The sequence below is a fragment of the Sturnira hondurensis genome, unplaced genomic scaffold, assembly GCF_014824575.4.
Source record: "Sturnira hondurensis isolate 20B ecotype Veracruz unplaced genomic scaffold, ASM1482457v3 Scaffold0004136, whole genome shotgun sequence".
Classification (NCBI taxonomy): domain Eukaryota; kingdom Metazoa; phylum Chordata; class Mammalia; order Chiroptera; family Phyllostomidae; genus Sturnira; species Sturnira hondurensis.
The window spans coordinates 32969730-32996761 of record NW_028076767.1 but is presented as its reverse complement, the minus strand read 5'-3'; the positions used below and the strand labels follow the sequence as shown (position 1 = coordinate 32996761).

The 27032-nt window shown below is 36.6% G+C and overlaps 1 protein-coding gene across 1 annotated transcript in view; it reads left to right on the top strand.

The window, feature by feature from the left end:
- The first annotated feature begins 4072 nt into the window (after positions 1-4072).
- Positions 4073-27032, top strand: part of ZNF804A (zinc finger protein 804A) — a 279643-nt gene continuing 256683 nt past the window's right edge. Inside the window, exon 1 of the mRNA XM_037044327.1 lies at positions 4073-4242. Within this exon, the coding sequence (XP_036900222.1) occupies positions 4132-4242 (111 nt within the window). The 5' untranslated portion in view covers positions 4073-4131. The remainder of the gene's footprint in view (positions 4243-27032) is intronic.

Sequence of the window (27032 nt, the reverse complement as noted above, 5' to 3'; positions counted from 1 at the left end):
GGTTGCTTAGCAGAAACCTGGTGCCCAGATTTGGGTTAAGCAAGGTAACCCAAAGGTAAATCAGTACAAGCTCAGAACACGGGGGGTCTTGATTTAAGTTGCGATTGCAGAAGGGGGAAAATTGAAGGGGGGCACTGTACTTGTAGAAAGACTAAAATTGAAGTGTTGTGGTGGCAAAAAAATGAACTGTAATTTTTTTTAGTCTAAAGTCACTCATTTAAAACTTTTATACTTAAATTGTGAGTTATATCTTTAGCTGAAAAGTTAGCAATTAAATCCTAGTGAACTACAAATACTTTAAAAATATTTTTCTCACTAAGATATATTGATTCTGCATGTTTACAACAGCAGTTAGATATTTAGCTTCATATAAATTCTCCGAGTTATTGGGAGACATTTTTTTTTATTTTTTTAAATTAGAAGAACATTGTTCCATAGAAATAATTCATGTCAAAATGGTTACTAATAATAGAAATCAGAATTCTTTTAAATGATGGGAAGAGACCATGAGCATTGAAGGGACTGTAAAACAATAGTAAATTTAAAGATGTTTACTTATGTACTTCTATCTTTGCACAATGACAAAAGGTAAGAAACAGAAGGAGCAAGGTGGAAGGGTACAATAATTTATCACTGTTTTTCATTTTACTTTATTCCCACATAATGTTTTCTTTCTCAGATGATGAGGAAGTCCTGATTTCTGTCTTGACTTGTCACTTCATTTCTAATAAAATTCAAGTGGAAGCTCTTTTATGTTTTGATATAAGAATTCCATTATGTCTAGTAGCTGTTGTAGTGACAAACCAGATTGTACATTGTAGTGGTTCATTGTTCTCCTGAATATTAAGGTTGATATCATAAAGAATTCACAGGCAACTGAGCTCATTGGTAATGGCATAGTGAGAGTATCATACACTGTGATAAACAGTTTTATTTGAATGACCATTACAGATGTGGCTAATGGGTTGGGGAAGGCAAAAGGAACCTGTACTATCTTTTGAAACATGTTCAAGATATAGTACAGAATCTTGTTGATTACACTTAGTATTAGGTTTGGGATCAGTTACTTCATATAGAGAAACTATAAGAAAAATTTTGTGCAAAAATTTTACCTTTCTTTTCAATCATTAGCATCCTTCATGTACTGGCAGCAAATCTATGGTGTACTTACTATCATTTATGTATAGGTTTAGATGAGACAGTCAAAGGCCACCCCATTGTATTGTCAAGCACATAAATGACAAAAGTGGACTATTCTAAGAGTAAAGTGACTCTTTTCAGAGATTAAAAAATATTTCACTATAACATTTTATGATATATGTATCATAAGATATATAATATATATGTTACATAAAGATTACCAGTAGAAACACAATATGACATTCCATATAGATGGTACTCTGTTCCAGTGGAATAGTTCATGTTACTGTGGGTTTTGTTTCCTGAATCGGAAAGGGAGCTTTATAATGCAGATAAAGATCTTAATATTTTGTCAGAAGTATTTTGAAAGAAAAATATTGCAAAATGACAATGACAACAAACCTTGCTTAGACCATTATGACTCGCACACACAAGAAAACTACATTGTCCAATTCTTACATGTATGGCACATCTTCCATTTTCCTAAATTACTCCCTGGTTTGGTTCAGTAACAGGGATGACGTTGTCTTCTGTTTAATCACTGCAAGTTTCCAAAACTTCAAATACAGGTCAGTAGTTGTTCCCAAAATGATGTTTCCAGGGAATGCCTACATCTGCACAGTATAATTTAAAAAAAAAAACAATTGTAATTATAGAAGTCCCAATAGATTTAATTTCTACACAATATTTAGTGGAGATCACTTAAATATTTTTTTTCTAGTAGTATTGGGTTCATACTGAATTCTACTACATTATTGGGTAACCTGTTCCACAGAGTACAGAACTTTCATAAATCTTGCTTTCCCTTTCTCCCAAGATTTCCAGACTCCCCCAAGTGGATATCTGAGAAATTTAGCCAAGTATCTCTAAATAATTCTGACACTTCATAATGAGCTTTGATCAATCTGCACCAACTTTTTTCTTCGTTTAGATTGAAGCATGGCACAAGGACAATTTCCTTAAATAAATCTAGCACACTCCTCTTCTATCCCTGTATGTTGTAATTTACTTACATAACTATTGCCTCTCTAATAAATGTTTGCCTCTCTATTTTTCTCCTTCAAAGATTAAAATCAAACTGGCAGATTCATTTGAGGACCGTATATTATGGTGTGCAGATCACTGCCGTATAGAATCTTATATATATAGGACAGCACGAATGGAATATCTTGAAACCTTGACCTTCAAATAAACAAGATAAACGCGGTTTATATCAAAGTGCAGTTTCCTCTGCTGCACAAGCATCAGAATGTCTGGAATCTGCTTTAACCAATTAAGCCATTCAAGGCAAAAGGAAAATAAAGCCTTCAGCAAATTCATTGAAGGCACCATCTCCTAGCTCCCACTGTCCGTTAATCGATCTTTTTAAGTGCAGACTAATGAATCTTATATACACCTGACTGGATGCTCTCATCCTACCACCTCGGAGTATTTCAACTTACACAAAGAATCAGCTGGGTGACAGGGAGGGTGGCAGGGCACATCCAGGCCTATGGCTTCCTTGGTCCCTTAAAAATCAGCTGGAAAACCTGTCTTTAGGGAACCGAACACTCCAGACCCCATTTTCTATTTTCCCTAAAACGGCCCATTAGTTCCTTTGCAGGAGATTTTCCATTCCGGTGGTCGCTTCCAAGGCGAACGCTTCCCCCCCCCCCCCCCCGCTACCACTCTCTGTAGTGAGAACAGAACTATAGAGAAATATCAAGCAAGCTTGTGGCAGCTGCCTCTTTGCGCCAAAGCTTTCTTCAGCTTTGGCAAATTAGGAAGATCCCAGGTTCCCAGGAAAGGTGGGTGAGGGGAAGGCCACCTGGGTCCAGGAATACATAAACCAAGAACCCCTGTTTTTGCCTATCCACTTCCACTTGCATCGCTACAACTCCCCCTCCCCCCCCAAAAAAAAACTACCAACACAAGCACATATGATCTCTACAAATGGGAGAAGGGGGGGGGCATTTTCTTTCTGTAAGATTCTGAACAGGATCCAGCCTCCCAACTAAAAATACATTAAAACAAATAAAATCAAATAAGCCAAACCCAACGGGTAACAACTCTCTCTCGAGAGGCATCTGCTGGCACCTGCCTGGATACGCTGCAGTTGGAAGAAATTGGCTTTGGGGATTTGAATTATTAATTTATTTATTCCCCCTTCGCCGCCTCCCCCAACCCCGACTGCCAGGCAAGAAATCTCTGTCTCTCCGTCTTCCCCTCCGCCCCCACCTTCTGGGAGTCTCCCACTTCTCGGCGGCCGGCCGTTCCACCTCCTGCCCGCGGAGCCTCCGGTCTCCGGCCCTCTGCGGCCGCGGCGCCGCGCGGGGGGCGTCCCTCTCGCCGCGCGCTCCTACTCGCTCCCCGACCCGGGCGACCGGGTCCCGGCGGCGCCGGGGAGGGGGGGGGCGTGGTGGGCGGAGGGAGGCAGCGGGTGACAGATGTACTCCTCTGACAGCTCTCAGTATCAGCCCAGTGGCTCCCTGCCATTGGCTCAGTGCAATGGACCGGCAACGCCGCTCACTATAATAACACTCATGCCTGCCAGCAGCAGCAACTCCGAGTGCAGGCACCGAGCGCGGGGGATGCTGCCGCCGCCGCTGCCGCTGCCGCCGCTGCGGCTCGAGCGGCTCCTGCTGCCGAGCTCCGCTCCGCCGCGGCGCTCGCACTGACTCGGCTCCGCTCCGTTCTGCAGCCCGGCCGGCCCCTCCCCGCCCGCGATCTCCTTGTGGGGAGCAGCGCCCCGAGGCGAGTTAGGAGAGAGGCAGAGACAGAGGGAGAGCGCGGCGAGGATGCGGAGGCGGTGGAGCCCGGGAGCGCACGGCAGAGGGGTGTAGTAAGCCAGTCTCCCGGGGGCGTGCGAGAGAGGCGGCGGTCCGCCCTCCCGGCGGGTCCCCAGCCCAGCCTCCCCGGGCTCCGGCGCCCTGCGGCTGCGGGCTCAGGGTGCGTGGAAGTGGAGGCTGCGGTGGAAGAGGCGGCTGCGCTGGGAGAGGCGGCGGCTGCCCCATGGAGTGTTACTACATTGTCATCAGCTCCACGCATCTCAGCAACGGACACTTTCGCAACATCAAGGGAGTTTTCCGGGGCCCTCTCAGCAAGAACGGGAACAAAACTCTGGTAATCTCTCTCTCCCTTTCTTCTCTCTCTCTCTCTCTCTCTCTCTCTCTCTCTCTCTCTCTCTCGGTTGTCTCCTCTCCTCCCCTTTCCTCTGCCTGTCTCTCTCCCAAGAGGGCATTAGAGGATCGAGGTTACTGAGGGATTCTGAGGGTGTCGCGATTGAATTTGGTTTTCAATTAGGTTCATAATGCATTCATTTATTTATCTTGTGAGCGTGGGGTGAGAATTAGGCGTAGCAAAGGCAAGAATCTTAGGGAAGCTGTGATCCAGGGCTTCGGTTGACACTTAGCCAACGCTTCGGACTGCACCTCACTCCATAATGCTGAAGATTACCACCGTGTCTTCTCATTTGAAGCAAATTGCGCCAGCAATTTTCTTTCTTACGAAAGAAAAGGAGAAACCCCTAACCCCAAATAACCCAGGGACATTTTTCGGCTTAAGAGGCTGAAGGTGAATAAGAATGTGTGTGTCTCTGATGGAGGCAGAGAGCCATGTGGCTCTTGGCTTGGAGCAAGTGGCGGGACTGAGTGATGGTCTCAGGAGGAGTTTGTATTCGGCGGTCTCCTGAAGGACTGCTAGCAAACTTCTCTCGTGAGAAGTTGTCCGTACTAAGCTTAACAGAGGGACTCCAGACCCCCCATGCTGTCAACTTTAAGCTATTCACTCGAAAGAGCTCGGAGATAAGTGTGAGGGGCGAGCTTTGGGTTACAATCAGGGCCACTGGGAAACATGCTAGACAAACAGAGCCCATGCAGTCGCTGGGAGGTTCTCACTGGACCACAGAGCTACATGCCTCAGCATCCTAGGAGGAAGAGCACTCCTGATTGGTGGGAGATGTGCTGAGCTGTGAGATAGTGCCAGGTTGTAGCTATTAACTTTCTTTCAAATCCTCTCTTAGCTGTAAAACCTCCCTGCAGAACTGACTCCCATGTATTGGTATCTCCAGAGAAGTATACACTTCAATAAAGAAAAAGAAGAAGAAGAAACAAAGGGAAGGCTCATTAGGCTAATCACTGCCAAGAGAGTAGAGCCAGAAAAAAAAGTGGAAATATGCAAATATGTGTATCACTAAAGTCTAGAACTGTTAGCAAGCAGCACCCCTCCCCCCACCCCCTTTTTTTTTGTAGTTTATGGACAGATTCAGTCAGCCCAAATTCAAATACAGTATTCTTAATCTATTTTTCTTTGCATATCTTAAAAACGATTCTACAATTTTTAAAAAAGCAATGTGCTGTGATGTGTTTTTCAAGAATAAAAAGTTCTCATCAGAAGTTTTCAGTGAATTCTGATATTGATGTGATGCATTTGATTTATTTTTTCTTTTTCCCATGAATCTGTTGGATCATTCCTCTCAGCTCATTTAAGATGCAAAGAAGCAGGGGTAGTTTGTTGCTTTTTATCATTGTTCTGGATAAATTTGTTGGTTGTTGTTACTGTTGAACAAAAGAAAGTAAAAGTACTGTTCCATCATCTTACTCAGAGCAGTAGGCAACAGCTAAGGGAATTAAGACTATTCTAGCTCTATTTAGAGAACTGAACTGTGTAGGAAAGGGTGTATTTTTTTTGGGGGGGGAACCTTCATTTAAAAAAAAGTATGTTCCGTCTTCTATTTTAAAATCAAGTTTCACTTATGGGAAAAGTGAAAATAAGATCTCATTTCATTGGTGATAAAACTGCACAGCAGAGTTCATAGAAAAAAAAACATTTGCTAAACCTTAATTTGTTAAAATTATGGTAAACTTGCTGCTTAAATCAACCTTGGTTTCTAATAATCTTTAAACTTGCTTATGCTTATTTGCTTGTTGTGGGTTGGAAATTTATTGATTCTTTATCACTCATATTAACAAAGAATAAGTTAAAGCCTAGGTTTGGCATTAAAATAGGTGTGAAAAAGCAGCTACTTTTATGAGATGAACAAATCTAAATGTATACAAGTGTCAGAAGCAACAAAGTGAGATAAGAAGGTTTAGAAATAGCTCCTATCATATTTGTCTTAATTATAATAAAAGAACTTATCAGGACTTCATACATAGTTAGTCTTTTTAGGTTATGTTCATAAACTGAGCAAGTATGTATTTCCTGGGTAAGAAGTTTACACTAACAAAAAGTATGTAGATTTTTATGTAAGGTCCAACTATATTTGAAATTATTACTTTACAAGTAATAGTTGTAATATGTTTGTTTTGTATACCTTTTGGTGATTTTGTTATTAAAGAAAATTAGATTTATGTCTATTATTTAAGTATAACAGAAGAGATTCTAAATCTATTTATAAGTGCACTGTCTGTTAAAGAGCATTTATACTTTATAAACATTCTTACATCCTTTATAGATATTTATTGCTACCTAAAACTTACTATAAGGTATAACCAGAAAACTGAACCTAAAACTTCTCAGACTTAACAACCTTATAAAAAACACAAATATTACTTTAAAATTGTAAATATGCATAAACATTTTGTACATTTTCAGGTAAGAATTTATTATTATTGTGTTTTTAATGTCTGTTTCATAGAATAAAAATGGAAATCTTTTCTACTTTTTGTCTATTTGATTTTCATATATTTAAATTTTTTCTTTTAAAAATTATTTAATTCTTGCATTTTAAAATGTGTATTAACTTAAAAGGATTTTAATATTTCCAGTGCTTTTTTTCACAAAATATTACAACTTACAATGTAAAACCACTTAGAGAAAAGGTATTTTAATTTTTCCAAATAATTTCTAATTATTTTCAATCACTGGATAACTAATGGATATTCTGAAAAATTTTTAAATTTAAACTTAAAAATGATTTTATTGTCTTCAATATACCATTGAACTCATATAAGGTGGTCTATAACTGTTCCTACAATGATATTTCATGAAATTAGAAGTTACTTAAAGAATAAAATTACTTATAGAGTGAAAGAAAAGTTTCATTGACTTTGATTAATTGTATGTAGTCCTAAATCCAGAATGTAATCCTGCCAGTCATATGGATGAGATTATCAAAATACACAGTCCTTTCAGTAGGTCACTTTGTGCCACTCACACACACAAAATTTTAAAAAGTGTTTATAAATTGTCTATTGTCAATCTTGACCCTATTCCCAAGCCTTTAAGTATATTTCTCTTGACAATTTTAACTGAACATATGCAAATTTCTATTTTGCAATGTCTTAAAGCAAAGAGAAAGGTCATTATGCTTGCCATGATTTCTGTTATAAATAGCACCATATTTGTGATATAGTTTTAATTCCATGGAATAAGAAAAAAGTTATTATTTAATTAGTGTTCCAGAATATTCTGAATAAGTTGTATGGTTTAATAAGAATTATTAAGTTTACCTTTTGCTCATACTCATTTTTTTCTTAGATTTTCGCAAGCTACCATTTGGTATGCAGTTGTTCACTGGATAAAGACATTTTGTAATACTTCTGTTTTGCAATTGATCCATAAAATTTCTTTGTCCTAATTATGTGTTTTGAAACATTTAAATGTATATTATATATTTAATACAGAATTTAAATATAATTTAGTCACTTTTAATACAGAATTTGGAGTTTGCCTCTAAACTCCGGAAATCATTACCATTTTGCTCATTATATTCTGTTAGTCAATTAGCATTTTTGTATCTTGTAAGAGTATTATGTCTGTTTTATTGACTATGGAATTCAGAAGGAATGGTTGGTGGTTTAGCAGTGATGCATTGAATCAATATTATAATGCAGATTTCCTGACTCCAGGCATATTTGCTTTATAATTTATGTACTAAATTATGGAATTAGTAGGAATTGCTTATGATAACATTCATACTGATAAAAAGATGGTATTGGTGTCACCTATTTTTTGAAAACATTCTACTTGTCCATTTGCCTCCAGGTATTTAGAAATAGTGCCTGATTCACAAAATAATTAGAGTTCAATTTTATTTCATTTCTTGTTTTTCTTGTTCAATGGAAACATCAGTAATATTTGCCTGGAATAACCATTGTTTCTATAGGCTGCCCTGTATTTCCAATACATTAAGTACCAGCTTTGGCGAGAAAAAAAGAAATAATTTGTTAATGGGTTCTCAATATATTTTAGTTCATTTGGATTTATTGAGGTGCCTTAGTTGTAAACCACAATGATCGTGCCCAATTCTAGGTACCACAGGCTCTGTGCTGAGTATTCTGTGTTAAACAGTGTGTGTTAGGTTGTGTTCAGGGGTGCTCAGGTTCATTTTTAATGTGGTGAAAAAGTATTCACAAATTTTGACATGTTTGCAGGTTTCTTGTCACTCAGAACATTTTCATATGTATTCATTTTGAAAAGTTTAAAATATTCTGGGGTTTTCTTTGGGGTATACAAAAATTAGGTGATATCTTTGAAACTTACTATATGGCCTTTAGTTCTAATTATTATTACCTAACATTATTTTTATGTCATTCCCTCATACACTTTTATATTTCCTAGGGAGTGTAATTTGAAACATTCCTGCAGTCATTGAAACCCATTTATGTGGAATATTTAAGGTTGTAGGTAAGACTAAAGGTATCAATTGCTGAATAAGTGATGGAAAATTATCATTGTTAGGTTAATATCTTTGACTAAGGTCAAGGGTGAGGGTGAATTAGGATGATACCCTACTATATTTCCAATCTTTCCTACTTTATAAATTTGTTCACTTACTCAGTCAGGATTTATTCTTCCAAGTTTGTTTTAAACTATTATATATTCAGAGTTAGAGCTCATCTTGTGTCTCACTTTTCCGAATGTAAGGTGTCATATATTCTTCTCCTGTACTTGTTTTGTTATTCTAGCAAAACTTTGCAGCTTGTGCATTTTCAGAGCACATTATTCAAGCAAGGAAAGTAACTTTAAATTATTTATGTTATTACTTACTAAAACTTTAAGCAATATTTTAAGCCAAATATTGTCAAGTGATACCCATGACTGCAACACACCTTGTTAGTTCATGAAATATTGAGTTGTTTTTGATAGCTATAATTCAAATAGTGGTATAATATCTTGTCTTTACTTCACTGTTATGTACCAGTATTTTCTAGGTTATTGATGACTGCAATTACATTTTTACAGATCAGTAAGAGGCTAGAGAACTATCTAGTCCATAGATTTCATATGTTGTATTCAAGGCCAAATTCATCTGCTGAAGTAGTTTGTTTAGTGTGCACCATGTATCAAAAGTTCAGAAATAACAGAAGTAAAACCAATAACTTTGAAGTACAGGAAGTCCTTGCTTAATGTTGTCTGTAAGTTCTTGGAAATGGCAAACTCAAACAAAATGGTGTACAATGAAACCAATTTTACCATAGGCTAATTTATGTAAATAAGAGTTCTGTTTGTATGTCATATTTCTGGTCAGAAAAACATCACTGAACTTCTAAATAAAGACCCAAAACACTTTTTTAAAGATTTTATTTATGTATCTTTAGAGGGGAAGGGAAGGAGAGAGAGAGAGAAACATCAATGTATGGTTGCCTCTCATGTGTCCCCTGCTGGGAACTGGCCTGCAACCCAGGCATGTGCCCTGACTGGGAATCAATCCTTTGGTTGGCAGGCCCGTGCTCAATCCACTGAGCTACACCAGCCAGGGCAAAGACCCAAAAGATTTTTAATATTAAACATTGGAATACATGTGACCTATACATACATTTAAAAATTTTGAAAATAAGTAAGATTGTTATTTTTCAACCCACTTATTCCAGCTCAGCGTGCTGATTGGCCAGAGCCTGTCTTGGCAGCTCAGCACATGGAGCAGGACCCCACGTGGAGAGGATGCTCTTGGGTCTCAGGACCACTCACACCCATACTCCACTCCCCTAGGCTGAGACAGTTCAGACATGTCAAGTCATCTGATGTGTACCTCTTGATGTACACATCAAGAGGCACATGGGAGGAAACCAGAGTACCTGGAGGAAATCCACACAGATGTGGGGAGAATACACTCCCTTCACACAGACAGTGGCCCTGGCAGTAATTGATTGGTTGAATTTTTCATCAGTGTTTATAACAAAATGACATTTAATAAAAGGACATTATTCAAGAATCTGATGTAGAAATTAGTAAAAGTTTATTGTTCACACAACCAAAAAAATAGTTTGCAAACCAGGAACACTCCAACCAAAACATGGAATTTTGTTTTAAATTCAGGAGGATATTGTTATAAAACAGCTCATGTAGTGAAAAATCAGTGACTATTTATCCTTCACAGTGATTGGTTATACTACTAGAATTTTCAGTGGTTACCTCATATAAACCTTCAGAAATAGTTCATGTTTTGCTTATGATTAAGAAAGAAATGACCCAACTCAAGTCAGTCTTGCAAGGCAAATCAGATTAAAGTTGTATGACTAAACTGGTTTTGTCTGCTCAGGGTGTTTTTCAGGCTGGTCTCCATTTGTTTTTGTATTTGACTATTCCCCCATGTTGGCCATTCTCTCAGCCAACAGAGAGAACAACCAACCAGAATAGCAGTATTTTTGCTCATCACCGGTGATGTAGTCAAGCTAAAGAATCACATACTTGCTGTTTCCATTAGTCACACAGGGAAACGGGAGTGACGTGTGGTCGCCATCTTCATTATTTCTGTGGTTATTGTTTCCATCCGGTTGTCTGACCTTGATGGTTACATTTGATGTGAGTGGCTGCCTGTAGGAATTTAAATCCTTTGAGAGCATACAATGCATGAGAGAGGTTAATATGATGACTTTAAGGAGAATAATATCCAACTATTGGCAATTTCCCCAAAGCAGAAATTCCCAGGAGTCAAAATTGAATCAATTAATTAACTCAGGTGGTTTATAATCAGATTCAGATTTCCCCTTTCTAAGTCAATCAACAATTATTTGGGTAATGTGTAATTGGATTTTAATTATTTAGGTTATTTACATAAGCATAACACGATGCATTAGCAAACACATCCTCACTATTACTTAGGACAGGATGAACATGAAGATGTTTTCTTTCAGGAGGCTGTGTTGTTGGTGAGCTTCCGCGAAAATTAAGCCATATCTATATGGCATGAGCAGTCAGGTAATTTCATGAGAGGAATTTCTACAGAGACAGAAGGAAAACAAAGGTTAATAGTTTGAGCAAATTATAAATTCAGTTTCTGAGTTTGGAGATCAGACAGTTGAGACAATTTCTAGATGCCAGGTTAGAAGCATTTTCAGATGGAGTGAAGGCAAGCCATGGTAACCAGACAGATTTTTCTGATTTGCGCTTTGAACATCCCTGGCGGTCTCAGTGGCGACCTAACAACAGGCATGGATACTGTCCACATAGGAGTGGTTGTGGCAACTTCTCCAAAGTTTATGTCAAGTTGTGCAGCTTTAGCCTGCATGACTTTGAGTAGAAGGCAATTTTATATAGCTTCGTAATGATTCCAAGTCAAAGTAGTGGGAGAAAATTAAAAGTATTAGTTTAAAGAGTCCTTACCAAATATTGGAGGAGATCTGAAGAATTTAGGATTCAGTCCATTTTATGGGTTGAAATCAAAACATCAAAGACAACAGCACTACACTCTGATATCCACAAAGGGGTATCATTGAAATATAATTTTCCTCTCTATACTCATCCCTGTTTCTATCAAAGATAACCATGCTAAGGTTAATTTGTTTGCAGATTAAGTCTAGTTTTGGTTACTTACATGAATGCAGCAAAAATAGTGTTTACACATAGGCTTGGCTAGAACTTTTCATACAAAATCTCCAATTGGATTTCAAAAGCTCTTGATGCTAAGAAGCGACACCAAGAACTTGTCCAGTTGTGCCCTATTACAAAGAGGATAGATCTCATTGGACTTAGGTACATAGTTCTTATTAAACTTAGGCAGATACAAATATTGTCATGAAAATGAGAGTATTAAATAAGAGTTTCTAAATTCTAAAGAGGTCATGTCTGGAGAAAGATATTTCAACTTCTGTTGCAAATAAATGCTTTACCAAGTTGCTGTGAGTTATAGATTGTTTTAAAGAGAGGAGAAAAGGAGTTCTTTTAAATCTAAAAAACAAAATATTAAAGTGCCAGCAATGCTTTAAATGAATTCTTAAACACTAATTATCTTCATCATTTGGTTTAGTCTGTTGTAATTAATTTGTATTCATCTGTATCTTTTGTTAACAGTTTTATAAATTTATCAGATTTTTATCAAATTTTAGAAATTCTTACCCAATTCACTATTATGATCTTTTTAATTATATCTTTTATTGTAATGTTTTGTATTTATTTATTTTTATAGAGGGGAAGGGAGGGAGAAAGAGAGGGAGAGAAACATCAATGTGTGGTTGCCTCTCATGTGACCCTGACTGGGGACCTGGCCTGCAGCCCAGGCATGTGCCCCCACTGGGAATTGAACCAGTGATCCTTTGGTTTGCAGGCTGGCACTCAATCCACTGAGCCTCACCAGGAAAGGCTACATTTTAACATTTTAAAGACATGACAAGATTTACAATGTCAAAGGGGAGAGAAAAAATGTAACTTTTCTTTTAGGAATTATGGGGTAATTGCTATTTAAAGTTTTCCTGTGTATCAGGGGTCAGATGGCATGGGACGTTTGTTTCATCTCTTTCCTCATTAATCACCACAACACCACAACATGGGTCTCTTCATTCTCATCACTTTCCCAGAGATTCTACCTTTCAGCATCCTAATCAGTTTTAGTCACAAGGGACCCTCTAGTTTTGCAACATGGCTCTCTCAAAGATTTCCAAATTGTTATTATATTCTCCCACTTTGTCTGCCAGTCCCAAAGCTAGCAGAGATGTACACAGCTTCTGGCCTTCTCCAATCTCAACTCTTCCAACTTTCCAACTTGAGTTTCAACCTCTATTTATGTATTGTTGTCCGACTGAACTGCCCACAGTAAAGGCCAGCCCATTGCAGCAGCCACTTATTTGCCTCTTTGCCACAGTGTGTTATGCACAGTTGTTGTAGCAAACACATCAACACACCCAGAATTTTCACAGTGTCACTGCACTCATGAGGTGGTCCACAAACGTCTGACACACAGGCCACCCTTCCCTACACAGATGTCAATGGCAAGCAGGATTTCCCTAGTGCTGTTCCTTTCCCAAGTCTAGGGAACTTACATAGAAAGTCTGTATGAGTAATTTCTGCCTGTGCAATAAATTTTTCATTGTGGGAAAAAAGTTTACTTTTATTTTTAAGACATTTTTTTAAGAGAGGGAAGGGGAGGGAGAAGGAGAGGAGAGAAAATATCAAGTGTGATTGCATCACAGGCACCCCCCGACCAGGGACCTGGCTGGCAACTCAGGCATGTGTCCTGACCGGGAATTCAATCTACTACCCTTTGGTTCACAGGCTGGCACTCAATCCACTGAGACACACCAGGCAGGGCCAAAAAAGGCTTTTTAAAACATTTTTATTGTTGTTCAAGTATAGTTTTCTGCCTTTCTCTCCATCCCTTCCTACCACCCCATCCTCCCCACCTCCCTCCCTGTTTCCAACCCCCCTTGTCATTGTCCACGTGTCCTTTATAATTGTTCTTGTAAACCCTTCATCCTTTCCCTCCATTAATGGATATAATATCTTTGTTTCTCTGTAAAACATTAAAAATTAACTTATGTTTGGCATTTAATATTTATCTTATTTGAAAATAATTTGGATATTCACTGAATATCAATTATTTAGTTCAACTTAGTATAAACTTTTATCTTATTTACATTTATTTAAATTACTTGCTTCTAATGAACATGCTTGGTTTAGACACCAAACAGCTCACCATAATATTGCTGTTTTTTCTTGTTGTCAAATTTTGACCTGCTTTTATTAAACCTACAAACAAACTAGCTTTCATTTATCAAAGATTATCATAATTCATGTGAAGTTGAAAAACATTTGGGTTAGTTTCCATATTTCTGACAGTATATTTGATTTAAATAATGCTTAGTTTTCTTTAGGCCAGTTAAATAGTACTCTTTACAATTTAATTTTGGTAATACCACATGAAGGTAGAAAAACATCATATATTTGTAATATATATGCATAAATTTACAGACAGATACAACAGAAATAGAGGTCTCATAGCATTTGTTTTAAAATTTGTTACCTGTGCCTGGGTACAAAACTTGAAAGAATGGTTGGATCCAAATTTTGTGTTTGGCAGATGGACTAAGTCAAGGTTACTTGCTCATATGTGGCCAGTGCTTTGCTAAAGATTTTGTTGTCAGTAGAAATCAGGCTCTTCCGTGGGATCACAAGAAAGATATCATGGGCCTATCTATGCAGGGGAGATTGTTGTGTGGTAAGGCTTATTCGGGTTGAAATCTGCCCCTAGCTCAGTGCTTCAGGAGCCCCCTCCGTCTGCTACAGGCCCACAGGACTGCTAGACCCACATGATTGCATGTGTTCCTGGGTGAGAGAGAACATATGTGAATGAACTGGGCAAGCGCAGGTCACCTAGTGAGAGAGAGAGGGCAAGGGGGGAGACAGAGAGAGGGCTTCTTTGTTCCCTGGGGTTTATAAATGGGAGCTTTTTCAAAATAACCAACTTCCCAGGCTTCCTGGGGCTTCTGCTGGGTCCACCCCTAGTTAGAGTGAGTGACCTCTGTGGCCAAACACCTCTCCCTGCTCCCCAGAACAGTTTGGTCAGCAGTACTCCTGGGCAGATTTTCAGATTTCTTGTGCTCCTAGAATTCAGTCTCCCAGATTGTACGCATGCGTCTGTAAATGCTATGGCTTCCTGGCTAAGCAAGCAGGGTTTTGCTCCTCAATTTATTTAGCTCAATGTGTAATTCCCTTTGCTTTCTTTCTTATTAGTAGTTAACTACCTACAGTAACAATTTCTTTTGTTTGTATGGTGTAAGGATCCTTTTATAGCTATTTTTGGAGTTGTTTTGTTTTTTGAGCATTCTGCATATCAAAGAGTGCATTATATTGTCTCTGAAAATTTTAGAATCTTTTCTTTTAAAGGTGCCCCTTAAAATGGATTTAGCTAAGCTAAAGTTCCACCAAAGTGGCCATTACAATTCTAAATTATCAGAAAGTTCACCCAGTTTTTCAGAAAGGTACCAGAATATAATCCATAGTGGGTATATGTATGAGAAGCTGGAGTTTTTGAGAGAGGAGATTTAGACCAGTTGGAACATATCTCTGCCTTTAGATAATCTAAAACAAATAATCTGTGCGGAGCCTGGTAATTCTACTGCCTAAAACACAGGGAATCATGGTTTTCTGCCCTTACAGATAACATGGCAATTTATAAGAAACTTCAACAAACAGAAATGGAATGCAAGTGTGCATAATATAGCTGAAGAGCTCAGAACAGGAAGAGAGCAGAGCTCAGATGCAAGACTCCCTCAAACTCCAGGGTTGGTGAGAAGGCAGGGAGTTAAAAAGGTTCTGTAGGTACAATACCTGGCTGCTCACCAACCTCTCTCAGTCCTTGGCATTGTCTTTAGATCTCAAGTCTGATGCTGTGAACCATCAAATTTCAGGAAAACCTTAGTAAAACCAATGCATCTCAGGTATGCTGGTAAGTAGTAATTGGTAAAAGTTTGTTGTGTACACACCAATAAGATAGTTTTCAACCTGGCACCACTCAAACCAAAACATGGATGAGGCCCAGGGGTATATAGTTTTAATGCAACTTAAGTAGGGAGAAGGCAATGGCTGTTTATTTTCACAGTAATTTTTCGTAATTAAACTTTTTTCGGTGGTTACCTTATATCAATCTTGGGTAACCAATCAAGTTTGGCTTATGATGTGCAGAAGCATAAGTTAAAAATGATCCAGGCTAGGTTAGTTATAAGGGGACTAAATGGTAATGAAAAAATACAAGGAAGATTAAATAAAAAATAAATTTTGTCTGTATGACTAAACTGGTTTTGTCTGCTCAGAAAAAAATTCAAGGCTGGTCTTCATTTGCTTTCAACTTTAAGATGTATTTTAAAATACATGGGTTTAAATGCTATTCAACAAAGAATGCACTTTAAAGTTTGCTACTGTCTGAATTGCTTTATTTTTACTGTTATATAGGTTTTCCATTTAATTACATTTTCTCCCTGACTGATGAAGGCACTTTCTACTCTTTGTTTATTCTGAGAACCAAGTTTTATATATCAAAGAAAGAATTGTTTTTATGATTTCACATAATATGCCCTTCATTTTACCAACTTTTAGATAGATAATAGAATTCAAGAAAGTTTTTGTCATATGTGTATTTTTCCATAGCATCCACTTACTAAATATTGGTTGAGGTGCTGAACAGCGGCTTTCCGATCATGTATCTAAAAATACTATAACAATAAAGAGACATTTAAATGGAAGGTGATGCATTTTTGCCTTTTAAAATTGCAAACTGTCCCTCATGACAAAGGCATTTTTGGTAACTTCTTCTTGTTTTGGTCATTTTAAGGATAAAATTTGAATGTAATTTTATTCTTTAATTTATATGTCCAGTAAACATGTTTATTTAGTTAATGTAGCATATTTGGAAAGTAGTTACTTAAAAGTATTATGCATATGGAAAGTAATATTTTAATAATGGTAATGATAATAGAATATGGATAATTTCCTCCAATGATACTATTTAACTGAGATATAACTATAGAAGGCAGTTAACTGAATATTATGAGCTTTAGTACTCCAGCTAGAAAGAAAAAAATAAAAACAGAAGATTTGATTGGTGGTGTACTGAAGTCAGAATTCATGAAGAAACCATGTATGAATACCTTGATTTGTCACTTTTTAAATTGATGACTACAAAAACTAAGAAATATAATTTTATTGATTTTCCTTTCTAAAATTTTTAACCAGAAACCAGTTTATCTGTCTTACCTTATTCTAAATTACCCTTTGACTCCAAGAAAATGCTTACCATATATACTATTTTATGGTGGTGTTTTCAACCAGCATGATTTCATTAATTTTGTAAATGTATTACAGTATACTTTCTAGCACAGTATAAAATACAATAGGGTAATAAGCAATTAAAGTGCAATTCTCATTGTCAAAGTCTATTACCTGATGTACTATTGTGAACTTTTTCATAATGGTTTGACACTCTTCGAAGAAAATGATATACTTTTCTAAATTTAATTATGTTGAATGTATAAAATGTTCATGATGACAATACCATATTCAAATTCCTATAAAACTTTTTCCTTAAATATTTTTAGAAAAATGAGCTATGCTGAGTCTGATGGCTAGTTGTATATGTTAATCAGAATAGAACCCGTTATTTAATCAAACACCAAAGTAGGTGTTGATTTGAAGATATTTTGTGGATGTGATTAATGTATACAATCAGTTGCCTTGAAATAGATGCGATGATCCTCCATGCGAAGGACGCCTCATGGAAAACTGTAGAAGCAAAAACTGAGTTTCCTGAGAAGAAATTCTACCCTAAGACTGCATCATCAGATCTCTCCTGGGTGTTCAGCATACCAGCCTACCCACAGATATCCACAAACCCACAATCACTGCATCAGTTCCTAGTTCTTTAAAACCTAGTTCCTTTCTCCTTCTCCCCAAACCCTTGTTTCTGTTTATCTGGAGAACTCTGATTAGTACATTAAGGATCAGTTTATTATGTCTTTGTACAATAAAGTAACTCATTGTTTATTTATTTATTTTTTAAATAGAAATATTATTTTTTATTGTTGTTCAACTCCTGTTGTTCCCATTTTCCCCCTCCCACTCTCCACTGCCCCACCCACCCCCACCTTCCACACTCAATCCTACCCCCACCCCATTGCCTTTGTCCACGAGTCCTTTACATACATTCTTTGACTTGACCCTTCACCATTTTTCCCCTATTATCTCTCTTCCCCCTCCCCTATGGTTACTGTCAATTTGTTCTTCGTTTCAATGTCTCTGGTTATATTTTTGTTAATTAGGTTCCATTTGTAGGTGAGATCATGTGGTATTTGCCTTTCACCACCTGGCTTATTTCACTTAGCATCATATTATCCAGTTCCATCCATGCTGGCACAAAGGGTAGATCTCCTTCATTCCTTCTGCTGCATAGTATTCCATCATGTAAATGTACCATGAATTTTTGATCTATTCATTTATTGATGGGCACTTAGGTTGCTTCCAGCACTTGACTATTATAAATTTTGCTACTATGAACATTGGGGTTCGTAGGTTCTTTTGGATTGGAATTTCAGGATTCTTAGAGTATAATCCCAGATGTGGAATTGCTGGGTCAAAAGGCAGTTCCATTTTTAGTTTTTCTGAGGAAGTCCCATACTGTTTTCTACAGTGGCTGCACCAGTCTGCATTCTCACCAACAGAGTACTAGGGTTCTGTTTTCCCCATAACCTCACCAGCACTTGTTGTTTGTTGATTTGTAAATGACAGCCATTCTGACTGGTGTGAAGTGGTACCTCATTGTCGTTTTAATTTGCATCTCTCTGATAGTTAGTAATGCTGAACATCTTTTCACATGTTTCTGGGCCCTCTGTATATCTTTCTTGGAGAAGTTCTGTTCATGTCCTTTGCCCATTTTTAATTGGGTTGTTTGCCTTCCTAATTAGAGTAGAGTCACGAGAGTTCCTTATATATTTTGGAGATCAAACCCTTGTCCGAGGTATCATTGGCAAATATGTTGGTTCCCTTTTCATTTTGCTGATATTATTTCTAGCCATGCAGAATCTTTTAATTTGATATAGTCCCATTTACTATTATTTCCTTTATATCCCTTGCTCCAGGGGACATATCAGTGAAAGTATTGCTGCATGGAATATCTGAGATTTTCCTGCCTATGTTCTCCTCTAGGACTTTTACGGTGTCAAGACTTATATTTAAGTCTTTTATCCATTTTGAGTTTATTTTTATGTATGGTGTAAGTTGGTGATTGAGTTTAATATTTTTGCATGTAGCTGTCCAGACCTCCCAACACCATTTATTGAAGAGGCTCTTTTTCTCCATTTTATGCTCCTGCCTGCTTTGTCAAATATTAATTGACCACAGAGACATGGGTTTATTTCTGGGCTCTCTGTTCTGTTCCACTGATCTATGTGTCTGCTCTTATGCCAGTACCAAAATATAAATCATATTTGGGTTTAACTGGAAATAGATGAAGTGGACATTATTAAATTTTTTAAGTTTAGCTGATAAACCTTATTGTGGAATGTTCCATTTTTATAAAGTTTATAAGAACTTTATTTTAAATACTTGCATGGATTACAAACTTTTGATCAATCCCCACCACCCTCCAGTTAAATCCCATATTTATAACTATGTTAAATGTAGTATTTTTATCTATTCACCTCTAGTGGCTAATCACATATACAGTTATTGTACTTGAATAAAATCAGTCTGTCTCTAAATGAGAGAAAATAATTCTATTTACTTATTTTTTATCCTCACTTGAGGATATGTTTGTTGATTATGTTCTTACATCTAGTTTAGCATGTCTTCAAAGTATTTACTGACATACTTATAGCGGTAAAGCAGAAATGCTTAATAACTGTATGGGCCTGAGCTCAAATCATATATGTACTTCTTTATCAATAAATAGTGAGAAGAGCTGCTTTTAAACAATTACCCAAATGTCAACTCTGTACCTAAATAGTGTTTTATGTAAATTTTTAATGTGGGAGAAATATGCTAGTTGATATATTTTGACACTAAGTAGCTCAATAATGTTAAGGCTAAAAACTCTTAAATTGCATTTATATTTTCCCTATAGCTGTAAGGTGGTCACTTCTCCAGCCATTACATCAACATTGTAAGTAGAATAAATAAGTAAGGAGAAATGGCAAAAAGTTGACTGCTGTTTTAAGAAGTCCACCCCACAGTGTTGCTTACACCTCCCTGGTCAGAGCTATGTGACAAGACCACTTCTAAGTGCAGGGAAGGATGGAAACATGATTTTTTTCATTTTAAAATGTATTTTATTGATTATGCTATTATAGTTGTCCCATTTTCCCTCCTTATTCCTCTCCACCCTTCGTTGTTAAACCAGGCACATTGCTAGTCCCAAATAAAACCAGTGTGACTGAACAGACCAGAAAAAGAGGTGACTGATCAGACAAGACGTATCTAGAACAACTAGTGCCTAGCTTTACTACCTCAGTCAAATTCACCTCTCTGTCAGTTATATTTTCTTTAAATGGAGATGATAATAAAACCTACATAGAAGACAAGTTTGCACATCAGATGAGATAAAGCATATGAAGCAAACTGCACCAGGTTGACACATAATAAACTCTCAGTAAACGGTGGTGGATATTGACATATTTCATATCAGAACATTAATATCTGTGTCAGAATCTTATTCAATCTTAAATCAACTCAGCATGAATAAATTTATATAATTTGAACATAGAATCGAACAATATAATATTTCCTTTTTTCTCAGTTTACCCATGGCACCTCTTATGTACTTATTTCCACCCCAAGATTTATAAAATCTCCTTCCTTGAGCATGAATTGAGCCCAGAATATTCCAGAAGGTAAAGAAATGGAAAGTCTATGGAAATCTTCAAATATCAGCCATTCTTCTGATTCATAAAGTTCACAGAACTAAATTCTGTATTCGTAGAAAGCTATCTCTTTAAGAAAGTTTAGAAGAACTTTTACCTCTCTCCATAATAATTTCTATAGCAGTGATTCCCTTGCAGTTCTTGGATTTCTGCAGTTCTGATATTACAAAATTAATATTTACACTAGGGGGCGGCATAACATTTTCTCTTGCATATATACAGGTATAGGAAATGATTATGGATTCATAAATTTGTTCAATACAGTTACCATAGTTTTTTTTATTTATTTTTTTGCTAAGAATAACTTTAAAATTCCACTGACCAGGAAGAAGTCAGTACAAAAACGTACATATATATTTGTTACGTGCTTTACTGTATACCTCACTGAGTAATTGTTCTTGGTCATTCTCTACCTCAGCCGCGTGTGGTACTGATGTATGTAGTAATGGAGCTGACACAAAGTTGGCGTCCAACTACATCTTAATAGGCTGTCCCCTCGCCTATAAAACTGTTAGTTTTTACTATCGAAGTGGATGTTTTTAGGTTCTTCTGAGTACCTACAACCTACTATTTTTATGGTTCAGAATGCCCTATTTCAAAGTTATAGTTAGCTTATAATTACATTTGATTGACATTTTTATGTATTGCATTATTAAGCCAAAAGGGTAGACTGTGATGACCAATATTTGTTGAAACGAGAATAGCTAAAACATAAAATAATGTGAAATTGTAAAATTCAGCTCTATTTTCATGATTTCTGCAAGTGATATGACAAAAAATAGTTGCAAAATATCTGAGACTCAAATTTCCAACTTTTATTAAAATTTAAGAATTTTTTCTATAGAACTGGGGATTATATTTCTTAGAAGAAATGTGCATATTGAATATAATTCTACAAACTGCTCTATCTATGTTACTAATCACTGTGAAATTATTGATACTACATGAAAGATGACATTTTTATGGATCAGGATTTGGAGGAGTTGATAATGTGGTACATGCTGCTCCTCAAAAACTCACAAGGCTCTTTTGCAGGCAGACTGATGCTGATAAAATTGTGGATGTGGCATACTGCATATCGCTGTCCTGCAGGACCACCTTTGAGACAATCTACAGTATTGTTACCATGTTATTCCTTGGTAAAGGGTTAGTGAAGTAAATAATAGTAATAGTAATAATAAATGAAAACAAATTGATTTTTCTCTGCATAATACCTAGCATAGCTGTAAGCATAATTTGATAATGCAAGACATAATTAGAGACTTGGATATTGTTTATAATCTTAAATTGCTTTAATTAAAATACTATATCAGTGATTCAATTCATGTATGCTAAAGTTTGAGTACTTATTTGTCTTCCAGGCATTAAACATACCAGTTCTTTGACTCATTAATGAAGTACCAATGCAGTTTTGTTAATTATTGAAACTACAGGTCATGTGCGAGATTCTTGTCTTTTCTCTCAGCACCTCATGTGGCAACATAAGTACAATACTTATTCACTGGCACACGTGAAATAAACATGCACACACAGCAAAAATCACTCATGTTTACTTTCTCCTTTTCTTTTTTAAAGATTTTTATTTATCAATCTTTAGATGGGAAGGGAAAGAGAAAGCAAGAGAAATATCAATGTGTGGTTGCCTCTCATGCGTCCTCTGATGGGAACTGGCCTGCAACCCAGGCATGTGCCCTGATTGGGAATCGAACCATGATCCTTTGGTTCACAAGTCTGCACACAATCCACTGAGCCACACCAGCCAGGGCTCACTGTCTCCTTTTCCTTCCTCCCTCCTTTCTTCTACTTCTCTTCTCTTCTCCCCCTCCCTTCTTTCCTTCCCCTACCACCCTCCCTTTGTCCTTCCTCCTTGCTCTGCTCTCTCTCCCTCCCTTCTTTCTACGCTGTAATCTAGAAAAGCAGGAAGGATATTGTTATTCTAATTTCAGCCTGTTTGCCTGTTTGTTTCTTGAGAAGTACATGGAGTTCTAATAACAGTTTGAGCCAGGTCCAGAGATCAAAAAATACTTATTTGAACAGTAATTAAGAGCCTGCCCCTCCCCCCAGCTCACCCACCAGATATATCTGAGTTCTGGCAGTAACATCTGAAAGGTTTTGGTAAATTTGAAGCAACTCCATGGCCAAAGTTCCACTGGATAGCCATGATCCTGAGAATAAAAGATAAGTATATAAATGGAAAGAGAGAGACAGAAAAAAGAGAAGGGAAGGAGGAATGGAAGAAGGAAGGAAGGAAGAGAAGGCAGGTGGAAGGAAGGAAAAAAGAAGGAAGGAAAGAAAAAGGGAGAGAGATGAAAGAAGGAAGGAGGGGGGAGAGAGGGAGGGAAGAAGATCATTGATTTTTCTTAGGCAGTTAAGAAGAATGTAAACTAATATGAGAATGTATATCAATTTAAATAATTGGATGATGGTACATCTTGGAATGCCTGGGATTATCCCAGTTTAGATTATTATTCTAGAATGTCTAATAAAGTACTGCATTTAATCATCTGAATTATTCTAATTTGACTAATGACTTGTATGGTCATCTTGCCAAATATGGAAACCTCTACAGTGACAGAAATCTGCCCGAAATGGATCCCCATTTTCTGTCCTGGTTCAACTTCTGCATTCTTTTAGGATTTGTAGATTCCCGCAAGAAAGCTGTGTATAGATGATGCCATTTAAATGATACTTAGTTATTTTCAACAACCCTAAGCCCTATAATATGCAAGGAGAAAGAGGAATGCAGTTATTGTTATTCTTTCTCCCCAACTTTTGGCAGGTTCAGTTTAGCTGCATAAAAGAAGGGGGTCTTCAGCCCTGGCTGGTGTAGCTCAGTGGATTGGGCGTGGGACTGTGAAGCAAAGGGTCGCCAGTTCACAGGTCAGGGCACATGCCTGGGTGGCAGGCCAGGTCCCCAGCGGGGGACACATGAGAGGCAACCACACATTGATGTTTCTCTCCCTCTCTTTCTCCATCCTGTCCCCTCTCTCTAAAAATAAGTAAATATTTATTTAAAAGGGGGCTCTTCAGAGGCAGGATGCTACAAAGGCACAGGGTCAATGAGATAATCTGAGGCAGCTGCAGCTGAGTGAAGAGGGGATGGGAGCCAGAATGACTGACCATGACCACGTATGAGCCAAGCCTTGGGAGTGAAATAAAGCATTGCCAGGTTTGGTTCCTCAACAAGGCTCATTCAACAGTCTGTCACCTACACAACACTCTTCCAATAAATGTATTTCATGCCCAATTTAATGAGTTAACTTTCGTTATTTTTAGCTAACAACCTGACTAGAATTAGGACAACTATAAAACTGTAATTTTTTTCTAGGACATGAGCGTTTTGCTGGGTTTTACACCTAAAGAGTTTGACAGTGTTTCACTCCTTTGTTTCCCATCACTTAGCCTCAGGCTAGTTATTTAACTTCTCTTAATTTCTGTTCTTTTTCTATAAAGACAAAAATTATAATTCACTTAGTTTCTGCCGTGTACCACATATTATTTTAAACCTATTGTGTAAACTAAATGTAATTATTGATACTCAGGGTTAAACAATATAAGTAAATTCTCTACTTTAGCATCTGGCCCATAATCAAAACTTTCATTATTTTTATTATTATTGATATCTTAAAGAAGATTTATCATTCCTCCTTCCAAAGCAGATTAATGGGCTGGTGCTTTTCAGACCGCACATAAGGAACACCCAATGAATAATACGAAGTATCTGTGTTTTATGGATTTCAGTGAAAAATAGGCCAGGGAATTGACCATACAATGCAGACCTGTATGATCTATGGGTGGATGACCCAGTTTGTTCTGTGTAGGAAACTACAGTTCCCTGCGGTGCAGATTCCATTCTAGAAGATCGTAATTTTCACGTGAGGATTTAGAAAATATCACATCCTGGACTTCACTTTCGAGCTACTAAACTTGAATACCTCCAGGCAGGGTTCAGGAATCTAGCTTTCCGGTCGGTCCTCAGACAACTCTCACTGCTCTACCCTAAATCATCTGGCCCAGTTTCTGCGGGCTTGTTCCGGAAGGACACTCGGATGTCACCCGTGTCAGATGCGCAACAAGGCCCTGATCGTGTGCTTCCTTAGGTTCTCTGCCCAACGCTCCTCCTTGCCCAGAAAAAGATCTGTTAGAAAATTATCAGATATACATTTGTTTTAGTATAAAGAAAAATATAATTAGAAAAGGTTAATTAGAATATTGTTAAAGGACATAATCTTAAATTTAATGTAGGCTAACATCTATAGAAAGAAGGAAAATATAAAAATTTCATATTGTAAGCAGAAACTTCTAGGTTCAGCCTCATGAGACAATTTAGTTAATGTGGCCAATTTCCTTTCCAACTGTGCTTTGAATATATTACTTCACATAAAAATTAGGTGTAATAATGCATTTCATAATATTTATTAATTTTCAATTAATATTTTAAGAAAATCATGGGGTTGAACAATGAAACAAATAATTGAAGTAAACATTGGGTAATTTACAAAATATAATAACATAAAGATGAACAGCTTATAAAATATAGAGAGATACTAGGTACTTCAATAAAAAATATATCAAAGACTTATCATTAATAACATGGATTTATAAATAAAATCATATATAGTGATTATTTTCTTATTAATCATACTGTATCTCAATTACCATTTGAGATGCAAATTAAAATATTTTCCTTAAAATATTGTATAGATATTAAGTTAATGTTTGTGCATATGTGATTATCTTTTATAATTGTTTAGAATTTTTACTTATAATGTGACTGATGTCATAGGAATAAATTGTACAGTAATAAATGTGTGGCCCAGTCAGTTACTTAATATAGTTTCATAAACCATCTAAATATCTTTGTTTAATCTTATTTAAGTCATATTTTCACATAACATTTTGAAATCCTAAGAATAAATAAACTTATTTAAATTATGCTTTCAATTATTGAACATTTATTCTGTGTCAAGTTCAATGCTAAAACTTGCATAAAATATTTTATTTAATCATTTTAGCAATTTTTAAATTTGTTAACATTGCAGTTGCCATTTTACAAGTATGAAAATGTAGTTTTTAGGGATTATATCTATTTAAGGTCATTTATGTTGCTTCTAATTCATAGGTGTCTTGTGGACACTGTAGAGAATGGAAATAAATACTAGAACTTAACATATGCATATCCATGTCTAATCTATTTTGTTAAGTTAGCATGTAAATAATGAACATTATAAAGTCTCATATCCTAAAAAATATGCCTGTGCCCAGTTATAAAGATTTAGAATTAGGAATTTGATACATAAAAACCTTAAATATTTTCCCCAGATACCATGAGATTGTTCTTAAAACTATTTTATTTTACTTATCGAATTATGTGTATCTTTTTGGTACCAAAGTCTGTAGACTAAACTTTGAAGTATTGACCATTTGCTTACTTATCAGTGAAGTGTTCGACAAAGACATTTTATGATTCTTTTTCTTCTTATGGGTAACTGAACAAGCCAGTTATTTGAAGTTTAGTATCAAGTGGTGTATTTCATGTACACTATATATTGCATCAAGATAGGAAGCAAAAGGGATTATATAGTAAAAGGAAATATGTTTTTAGTAAAATTTAGTGTTTAGTATATTTTTAGTGCTTTCATTTCACTTGGTGGTTTCTCCTCAAAGCTCTTTTTAATCCCTAGTGTTTGCTATCTTCTATTTACTAACTGTATGAGTAATCAAAGTTCTCACATTAAAGCAGGTAATGAGTTATTTGCAAGTTGCTTATAGCTCAAAGAGCACCATTATTTTCTGCTATTCATGGTTGGGTTTTCCATTTATAGGAATTAGTAATATAAGAGAAGCATTCATTTTCTAATTATTGGGCTTTGCAGCACACATTTGCAGAGGGTTCTCTTTCAGTTTTAGACAGCTCATAATGTGTAGGTTATCTTACCATCTTTCTCAAAGATTATTTTCAGGTGGAGTACAAGAAAATGAAAAGATGTGAAGCTTTACAGTATATATATATATAGTTTTGATGCTAGTGCTTCTACATTTATTTTTTTCTAATTGCTGACTGTGCTGTAGAGGAGAGGAGCAGGGAATAAGAGGAATGGTGAGAAAAGCATCTTGTGATGTGTGAACAGAAAGGAGTCTCTGAGTGGCCCTCTGGTGTGATTTGCAAAGGGCTTTCTACTCTCTCTACTGTCATCACTATGGTCTAAGACTAAACTGTCTGTTTATGTGTCAATCAAGATAAAAACCGTAAATGTAGTTACAAGCTTCTGGGTGATCTTGGGGAAAATAAGAACTTTTTAGGAATTAAGATCATCTTTATGCTGAGAAAATATTATAGCAATTTTT